General features: G+C 49.3%; 1 protein-coding gene across 2 annotated transcripts in view; it reads right to left on the bottom strand.

Moving 5' to 3' along the window:
- Positions 1-4679: 4679 nt before the first annotated feature.
- Positions 4680-10042, bottom strand: part of COPRS (coordinator of PRMT5 and differentiation stimulator) — an 8778-nt gene continuing 3415 nt past the window's right edge. The window contains exons 2-4 of one of the 2 annotated variants that reach the window (XM_045299814.1): positions 9625-9694; positions 5703-5924; positions 4680-5104 (exon numbers count right to left, since the gene is read on the bottom strand). In XM_045299814.1, the coding sequence (XP_045155749.1) occupies positions 4935-5104; positions 5703-5924; positions 9625-9637 (405 nt within the window). In that variant the 5' untranslated portion in view covers positions 9638-9694 and the 3' untranslated portion in view covers positions 4680-4934. Of the gene's footprint in view, positions 5105-5702; positions 5925-9624; positions 9723-10042 lie in introns of those variants that run through there. The other variant, XM_004707338.2, reaches the window with a different exon arrangement.

Genomic DNA, 10042 nt, shown 5'->3' on the forward strand with positions numbered 1-10042 from the left:
ACACCACTCCTCTATCTATCTCAAGGCGGGTCCGCCCACGTGCAGATACGCCCACACACGGGGTCACCACAACATGAGGAACTGTGTTCAAGGGTCGCAGCTTTAGGAAGGTGGAGAACCACTGATCTACCGCAAAAGCCCTCTTCAAGGTGTTGAAGAGCAAAGATGTCAGCGAGTACATGAAGGTAAGCCTGAACTAAGTCAGGTGTTTTCACCCTGCTCAGGTGCTTGTGACAGCTGGCCCTGTAAGGCAGACCGAGGAAGGATGGCTCTGGGTGATGGCGCTGGCCAAGAGGGAACAAACTTGTGTTGGCAGTAGTCAGAATGCTCCTTAGCAGCGAGGGTGACCAGGCTTCCTCTCACGGATGGCAGACATGCCACGGGGCATGCACAGGCCCCAGACAAGGACGCGGGGCTGGGTAAAGGGGAGGGTCGGTGAAAAAGAGGAAGACCCTCAACAAGATAGATCGACAGTGCCCAAAACCCTGGGCTCAAACACAGCCCCCACTGGGAGGGCGGCACAGGACAGACTGTCTTGTTCTGCCATTGGGGGGGCGGGCGAGGTGGCACTATGAGGGCACCTAACAGCGACAAGCATGAGCCCCGAGGCCCAGCGCCTGCTTACCTGCGGCAAGGCAATGAGGAAAAACAATTACGTTCATATCCGAAGCCCTGGGGTGTTGGTTTGTTTTCAGTGACATAGTGGTGACGCGTGAGGCTGTCCGAAACTAGTAGCTGCTCCTCAGACTGGGCCTCCTTCTCCTGGACACAGTCTCAAACTCACAGGGGCAGTGCTACCCTGTCCTGTAGGGTTGCTGTGAGTCGGCGTCTCCTCCAAAGCAGTGAGGTGTGAGCTTGAGTAATTTGTATCCTCCTTTGTCCATTCACCTCAGCTCCTTTCCACTTCTAGACACTTGCCTATCCTGTTTCACGTAAGATCATTCACGGCTTGTCCTTTTGCGTCTGGGAGAGCTTATTTAATGCGCTCAAGGGTCTTCCAGGGATTATTTATCAGAGAACATCCCGTTATATATGCACATACCTCAAAGGCATGTCTAAACGTTTTGCTACTAGAAACCCAGTGCATTCTCACAATACACGTCTAACGAGATCACACCCACTGTTCTCAGTGGTTAGCGGCAGACGTCTCTCCGTCACACACCCGTCTTCGACCCGTTGCAGTGTCTGAAATAAAAGGTCCAGCAGCTTCTGAGGGGATCTGCTGGCCCAGTACAAGTCCACGCAGAGGTCAGCTCAGAAAGCTACAGCTACTGTTCTTGGGACCCCAAAGGGATGGTCTTGATAGATTTTCTCAAAGGACACAAGTCCCCCAGGGGAGCTTATTAGGAAGTCTTCAGACAATTAAAACTGTGTGGGTGTGGGAAAGGGCAGGTAAGCTATGCCATCATGAGAGCACCCTTGGGCCTTCTTCGAGGGCAGCCAGAGCTGACCTAGAATTTAATTGGGAAACTGAACCCCTTCCAGCCCACAGTCCTGATCTTGCCATGTCAGATTTTTTATTCCCCAAACTCAGCATTTAGAAGGAACCCAGTGTAAGGCCCCGGGGCATGCTCAAACTGCCACGTGGCTGTGGTGCACACCTCAGAGCTCAGAATGCTTCTGGAAAGGGAAAGACAGAATGTCCCCCGCGAGGTGGAGACCTGGATGGAGGAGATGTTGAGAAACAGTAGACAGGGCTTCACATTTGAGTGTTTTTGTTCCACGCAGGCTTCTAAGATCTTGCGGCAGTGCTTTTTGACTTACCCTCATGTGATGCTTTATCCATTCAACTGTTGATGGAAATTTAGGTGCAAAGAACCCTTCTTTGAATAGAACATAAGCACATGATCACATCAAAATCTTCTTCATAATGCCTATTAGTATCAAAAAGCCAGTCAGTAAGGGCTTTCTCCACATACGTTTGTTTTGAGGATCTAACTGCACTGCCATGGAGAAGTTCACTTCAATTTGGGGTCTGTGATTTTTGCTTGACTCGGTCAATAAGGTGGGAGGGAGTCAAGGAAGAGCCCTCCACCCACCAAAGAGACAAAGCAACTGGCTCTGCGTGAGAACAGACCAGCCAAGTTACAGCAGCACTCCACAGGAGGGCAAGAAATAGACATGACAGCCATGTGCCGCTGGGCTCCCAGTCCACCTGCCAGCTCGTGGAGAGCCCAGCACCTGAGTCCTGCATTCCCCAGCTCTGTAACGAGGTAAGGAGTCCCTAGGTGGTGCAAATGGCTCAGTGTTCTACAGAAACTGGAAGCCTGGTGGTTCGAAACCACCCAGAGATGCCTCTGAAGTCAGGCCTGGTGATCCGCTTCTGACTGGCCAGTCTTGAAAACCCTAGGAAGCCTGTGCTATATTTTCAACCACCAGAGTAGCTGCTAAGAGGCAGCTTGTGTACAACCAAAAACCTCACAGGACTTGGTTTGGGGGTTTAGGGTCATGGATCTCACTATCAGTTGGCCTGAGAATATGTTTGTCCAGGGCTTCTATTCTGCCTCTTAATTCTTTGGATAAAGCCTTGGCACCTCACGGTGGGCCATCCAAGGTGTGGCTGCCTGCGGCAGTTATATCATCTCCTGTCAACTTGAGCGAAGGGGTGGAGTATGGTCTGTCAATCGGGTCATAGCCAATGATACCTCTGTGTGGGCATGGCCTTCTCCTGAGGATTCTGGGAATTCCCGTCTTCCTCCCTGGAGGTGGGACACACACTCTCTCTGCTTCACATGCTGTTGACAAGCCACATGAAGCAATGCTGATGGCAGCCGGAGCCCTGTAGCTGGAGGAACCACATGAAGAGGCCTGCCAACACTGAGATGCTTCCACAAGACTTTCCACCCACTGGCCTCTGATCTTCCTGCTCTCGGCAGCATTGCATGAGTGAGTCTGTATAAGAATTTATGGACTACTATCAAACAAATGGACTAATATGACTTAGGAGCTAATATCGAACTTATGGACTTGATCTGGCCAGGATGTTTTAATATACAAATACTCTTGGATATAAAACTCTCACATACGCGCAAGTGTCTCTTCTCGTCGACCCAGGCTCACACACTGCCTCCATGAATTTGCCCCCTGTGCCACAAGACCAGAAGAGCTGGGTGAGGCCCAGCTACCACAACGGAGCATTTTGATCAGAGTCCACACCAGAACTCTGACCAGCGAAATACAGAATGTCAGCTTCTCAGGGGCTCTCCACTCCCTGGAGCCACATGTAGTGGATGAATCCCTGAAACTACTGCCATGTGAGATCTTTAAAACTTTAGTCCAACTATAGAAAAGTGAGTGAAGGGAGACGTCAGACAGTGCAAGACATGACAAAATAATAATTTATAAGTTATCAAGGGTTCGTGAGGGAGGGGGAAAAATGAGGCGCTGATACCAAGGCCTCGAGTAGAAAGAAAATGTTTTGAGAATGATGATGGCAACAAATGTACAAATGTGCTTGACACAATGGATGGATGGATGGATTGTGATAAGAGTTGTATGAGCCTCCAATGATTAAAAAACAAAACAAAAAATCATCATCATCATACTAACAAGACTGTGACCATACTACACAGAAATACTAGGTTAAAAAAAAGAACCCTGGTCCAAAATACCCTGATGTCTTCTGAAAATTAATGTTAGTAAATTCGTAAAAAAAAGTCTGCCTCGAGCATTATGTTTTGCAAAACTCTATGGGACCAATTGGCAGCAGCAACTCCAGAGATCAGTATGAGCCTGAGGGGCAGCGAGTCCCTGTTAACAAGGAAAGAACACGTTGGGAAAGGAGGATGAGACGGGCGCCCAGGTAGAGGGACGTATCTGGACACTGAATGGGACACATGGAACTGTTACATTGGGCTATTTTTGCTGTGTGTGCATTTTCAACAAAATGTTTAAAACAAAAACCTATGGGGCAGTTATACTGCACATATCAGGATGGATCAGCACAGCACTAGCAAAACCCCCCCCCCCCGACACAAACTCACTGCCATGGAGGCAACCCCAACCCAGGGCAGAACTGCTCAAGGGTTTCCAAGACTCTTTACAGGAGTTGAAAAGCTCATCTTTCTAACCCAAAGAGCGTCCGGTGGTTGAAAACTGCTGACCTTGTTTGTGGTTAACAGCCCAAGGTCTGACAGCCCCCTACCTAAGAAAGCGGGAGTCAGTAAGACCATGGTTCTGTACAGTAAGAAGGATTGAAACAGTGAATGGAAAGCATAGTTTTCAGTGCTTTTGTACCTCATACGGTTTATACAGTTACTGGATTAATTAAGTTCCCGCTGAATTCTCCAGCCGACAGATGGTCCCAGGACAACTAAGTAAATGCTCGGTTTTCTCCATCGACAGGGATGAAGTTGGCCACAAAGCTACCGAGGCCTCTTGCATTTCAACACTCAGCCATCAGTGCCAGGCCTAGGGGGCCAAACGAACAGCTCGCGCTTTCTTTTTTTTTTTTTTCTAAATCATTTTATTAGGGGCTCATACAACTCTTATCATAATCCATACACACATCGTGTAAAGCGCATTTGCACATTCATTGCCCACAGCTCGTTCTCTTTCACTGAGGAGTTTTTTAAGTCTCCAAGTACTTCAACCCTTACAATGTAAATCCAGGGTCTTGAAAGGAAGCATGCCTCAATCGGAGCATCTAATTAAAAAGAAGAGGCAAAGCAGACAAAGAATCATGACTTTTTCCCCCTTACTTTTATTTATAAAGAACATGACTCCTCTAGATGCAGACACAACACGCATTCCGAGGAGGCCGAGGAGAATAAAACGACGAGAGCACAGGGGGAAGCTTACGTAACACCAGTCTAGGCACCCAGACTCGAAAATCCTTCAGGATGCTTCCCCAGACACGCAGTCCTCCCCCTAGACGACACGACGGAGACCCTTGTGGGGTGCTCCCACCCCACCATGAGGCAGAACAGCAGAACTCAGTCTTCAGCATCATCGAACTGCCCCGTCTCAAAGACCATCTTGGAGTAATGGGGTATCAGCGGAGGGGGGTGGTGCCAGCTGGGGTCATAGACCATGTCTCCTTGTGGGGCACAGCACACCCAAGGTTTGATCTCTTGAGAAATGCTCACCTGGATGTCGTCAGCATCTGCGGACAGTTTTAAAAGGCAGATTAAAAGGAGGAGACCTGGTGGAAGGGGTCAGCCCAAACCAAGTATGTCCAAGGAACACACACTTAATGCTTCTCTCGAACACATGCGTGTGCATGCACAGGAGCAGGTGTGTGCACACACTCGGGTCTTCCCTGAAAGCCTGCCAATGCACTCATCCTAAAACAACCCAGGCTGAGGCTTCTCAAGCAAGGGTTCGCCAGGTGCAGAGGGAGTGGATGGTTGGCAGGATATTCTGTCTGCAGCGGCTCAACTCGCCCACCACAGGGACGGTGTGCAAGCTGTGGTCGACAGGGAAAGCCTCAATGGCTTTCTAGCCTTACTTTGATTCGGGAGAGAGTCACATTGTGTTTATGTTAAAACGAAATGAACCGATGTGATTTTGGAGCTGAATGCAAAGTTTGCAGGTTATGCTGGTCAACAGGAAGAGAGACCCGCCAGACAAGGTTCAGACTTGCAGCATGCACACGTTTCTGGCTGAGGTCCCAGATACGAGGGTCCCACCTCCAGTCTGCTTTCAGGAAAGAAGCAAAGTCCGGGAAGCCCTGGCCAGGATCCCAGGAGCCCCACACCTACCATAGGGATTTCCTTGATCTGTTTTCAACTCCAAGTCCCAGTCCTCCGTAAAGAGGTCTGCCGTCTGTTCCTTGGGCAGGCAACCGGAATCCCCTTCCGGCAGCTCCCAAGCATTGGGTTCCCCGTCAGAATCCTCATCGCCCGGAGCGAAGCCGTCCTCCTCAGAGGGGGCACGCTCATCGTGGGCAGGTCCATCCATGGGGATGATCTGTGCTCCTGTAGCTAACGAACCAAAGAAAGGAGGTCTGAAAACACCGACAAACCCGAGTGCCTCCTGCGCCTGTAGAGGGCGCTGGGCAACAGTCACTGATGGGGTGGAGGCCCAGCCGCTGTGAGATGCCATCCAGTGGAGTCCAGCTCCTGGCCGTCATGTGTGTATAGAGGAGGGCTACCAAGGCTGGGACCAATTGTAGCCCATTGTTAGGCCTGTCTTCTGAGCTGCCTCTGCGTTGGTTTCAACTGCTAACCTTTCAGCTAGAGCACAGGTGCTAACCTTATTTAGCTTATCTACTGTCCTCTTGTCAGGGAGGGGACTTTACTCAGCGCTCCCTTGGCAATTAAAGACTTTTGTCCTATAGCCCATGATCCAGGATAAAGTATAAGTTATCTGCTTCTGCAACCTCCCGGAACCTTCCAGCACCCCACAGGGGATGGCATCGCCCCTTTTGGGAAGCACTGGTCTGGTACTTAACCATGTGCGCCACCAAGAACTCCCAATGAGGGAGGAGGGGCAAGGGCAGGGCATCAAAAAAAAAAAAAGGCACTCAACCCAACGTTGCAATGCATTTGGGGGGGGAAATGTACACATTTAACTAGGAGAACAATAAGTGTACAAAGTTCCTAGTCACCTGAGTATTAAAATGTTCTGTTTGCATTTTCAGGAGTTGGATCAATCACTTCATTTTTCAACTTTTTATTGTGAATTGAGTGAAGGTTTACAAATCACGTTTTACATTCAACAGTGTGTTTCACCTCACTGCATCCCCTCAACGCACCAGCACCTATCCCACCGCCTGCTCCTCCCTCCCTCGCCCTCTAAACCTCGTTCTGGGGTCAATGCTGCCCCGTTGGTCTTAAGTCGTTGCCTCTGCTCAGGTGTGTATACCTCACCAGTGTTACAGTTCCCCTTCTAGACCTGTCTATTGTTTGGCTAGAATTTCAGCCACCAGGGCAAGTGCCATTTCGGATCTGAGGGTGACCAAGAGCCATCGTCTCAGGGGTTCCCCAGCCTCCATCCATCCAATAAACTTGATCTCTTTTATGAGTTTTGTTCCCCATTTTTCTCCCACTCTCTCCAGGATCTTCCAATAAGACGCCTTTCACAGTATTTGGCAGCGGTAGTCAGGCACCATCTAGTTCGTCTGGTCTCAGATTATGAAGGCTGATGTTTGCATGGTGCCTTTCAATTTTCATCTCTTCCTTCCCCCAAATGGGGAGAGACCAATATTTGCACCATAGATGGCCACTCACTATCTTTTAAAGACCCAAGTACTACTCACCAAAGTAGGATTATCTTTGTGAATTATGTTGTGTCAAATGACTTTGGTGTCCCCTAAGACTATGATCCCCCCAGCCCAGTGACTCATTCCATCAAGGTGTTTGGGTATGTCTATGAAGTCTGTCTAACTGCCCCATGTATGCTCCACCATATTAATATATTTGCAACAAAGGATATACAAATATCCTGTCAGATATATATATGCATGTATATATACATATATCTCCATGGGTATATTCTCTTTCCCTCTGTGACAGTTACATAATCATTTGTCAATCTGAGAGGATTAAGAGTGAAGGGGTGGAGTCTAGCCTGTCAATCAGGTCATAGCCAAAAAGACCACTGTGCGGGCATGGCCTTCTCCTGAAGATTCTGGGAACTCCAGTATTCCTCCTTGGAGGCAGGAAACACTCTCTTTCTGCGAACTCCCTGGGGGATATTGCAGCTGACAAGGCACATGGAACTACACTAGTGCCCTGAGCTGGAGAAGCCACATGGAGACCCCTGCCAGTGCTGAGATGCTTACAATGCCACTGGATCCACAAGACTTCCCACCCACTGGCCTGTGATCTTCTTGCATTCGATGCCATTGCATATGTTTTGTGAGTCTGAAGAGGACTTTATAGATTAGTATTGGACATATGGGCTCATATCGGACTTAGGGACTTGATCTGGACTGGGCTGGGATGTTTCCTCAATATTCAATTGCTCTTATATATGAACCACTTTCTTATACACATCTGAGTCTCCTTGGATTTGTTTCTCTAGTCTACTCAGACTGACACACCCTCCCACACCTGTTCAGCCTAAGAGTCTATCCATGCATCCACTCACAGAACACTACTGCAGGATTGCATATTTCCCTCTGCTGTTTTTGACTCTTGCATGGCTCCCAGTGTCTTCCATGCCTCCATCATTTTTTGCCAACCCCCCCCCCCCTGTACTGTATATTATAGCTTTACATCTACTGCTTTTATATCTTACTCTCCTTCCATTGCTTTCCTTTACATTAATCATGTTACTGTATATTGCCTTCCCCTTCACACAGATTAACACTTGTCTACCCTCTAGCCTGGCCCTCCCACCCCCAGTAGCCATCAAAGAATGTGTCTTGTAGTGTGTTGATCATGTTTTGCCTTAAAACAAGGTTGTGGTATGCCAAGTCTAGTAATTCATGGTCAGGAGCCAGGCAGTCTGTATCTTCATGTCACGGAGGCAAAGGACCTCGAACCAATGACATGTTTTCACAGCACGAGCTCAAGTTGAATGTCTGCTCTTCTGGTCCTCCCTTCATTCTCAAAAAGCACTGGGACCAGGGGACAATGGTGGGCACACAGCTGGAAGGGAAGTCCTCCAGATGCAAGACAGCCCCCACGGGCAGCTGGAAGGTACATTTTCAACAGTTGTCAAAAACGATGGAAGGCGATTTGGGCAAGGATGATGAACTGCCAAGTACACCATGCTAGGATGATGGAAGACCTGCCCTCAGAACAGGTCAGGCTGTCAACACTGCAATAGCAGCAGCTTATTAAGCAATGAAGTAACCGTGACGGACATCATCAGGGGGACTGCCTGGGTTCAAATCCCAGTGCTGCTACGTACCCCATGTGATGTGATGTGATGTGATGTGATGTGATGGAGCTAAAGCTTATTAAGTGTCTGTGTCGTGTTTTTTTCATCTGTACAACAGAGATGGATGGAGTTGTTATGACAGTGGGGAATGCGGTCAGACACTTTCGGGAGGGAGGGAGGGAAGAACCAACACTGCTCCCGGCAGTGAGGTCTCAAAGCATCGTTAATTGCTGCAATGATACCTATTCTATGGCTGGTGCTTTACTTAGATCATGCTGCAACAATGGAAATATTCTGTACCCTGTGCTGTCTAGTAAGGAAGCGCCAGCCGCATCTACTGAATACTTGAAATCCGGCTACTGCCACTACACGTCCATTTCCTTTCCTTTTATACAGCACGAGTTGCCACCAGCTCTTGTCCTGGGCAGCACGGTGCGAGGTTCTCTCACCTAATCCTGAGAGCAGCCCTCGGAGATAGGCCTTGTGGCCCCATTTGAAGATGAAGAAAGGCTAAGTGACTCTCGGCCAAGACCATCTCACTTAGGGCTGAAATTTAAAACACTTTGCCAAGCTCCCCAGGTACTCTCCTCACTGTCCCAGGCTGTTGCTCTCAATGGAAGTGATGCGCCTGGGCCTAAGAAAAGCCCAGGGCCCCCAAACAAGGGCACTGTTGGGACAGCCAGCAGAGGTGGCAAGGTGGTAGCCAGGGAAAGGCAACCAGGCCAGGAGGAATAAGAAGCAGAGGGTTAAACCCCCACCTAACTCACAACTAAAAGTTTTCTAAAAAATGAAGCAGCATCAGATTCTCCTCGCATCTCCCAGCCTCCACCCAGTCCCTTGGCATCTACTTGCCTAGTCGGTCCATGACGTTCTCAGTCTCGCTCTCCTTCTGATGGGAAGGCTCAGATGTGGCGAAGCCAACCTGCAGGAGAAAGCAGCAATACATTACCTGGGGATGTGGGTGTCTGGAATGCACTTCGCCTCCAGATCTACGCTGAATCTGCTTTGGGGTTCTAGGCCCGGGACTCTGCACCCCATTTTTCTGTTAGACCTGGCCAGGCTGGGCTGAGAAGGGACTTGCTCCTTCCTAGTCCTTTAGACTATTAGCCCAGCAATCCTTCACCCCTGGCAGCAGTAGTGCCTTCCTACAGCAGTTTCCAAACCTTCCCAGAACTCATGGCTGGGCTGTCTTCAGACGTCTGGGCTCAGACCCTCAGCGATGTGCTTCCAAGGTTAGAGACCCTGGAACTGGTGGGGGAAAGCCCCCCCC

The sequence above is a fragment of the Echinops telfairi genome, unplaced genomic scaffold (assembly GCF_000313985.2).
Source record: "Echinops telfairi isolate 266 unplaced genomic scaffold, ASM31398v2 ScPeMD7_7458;HRSCAF=8496, whole genome shotgun sequence".
Lineage (NCBI taxonomy): Eukaryota > Metazoa > Chordata > Mammalia > Afrosoricida > Tenrecidae > Echinops > Echinops telfairi.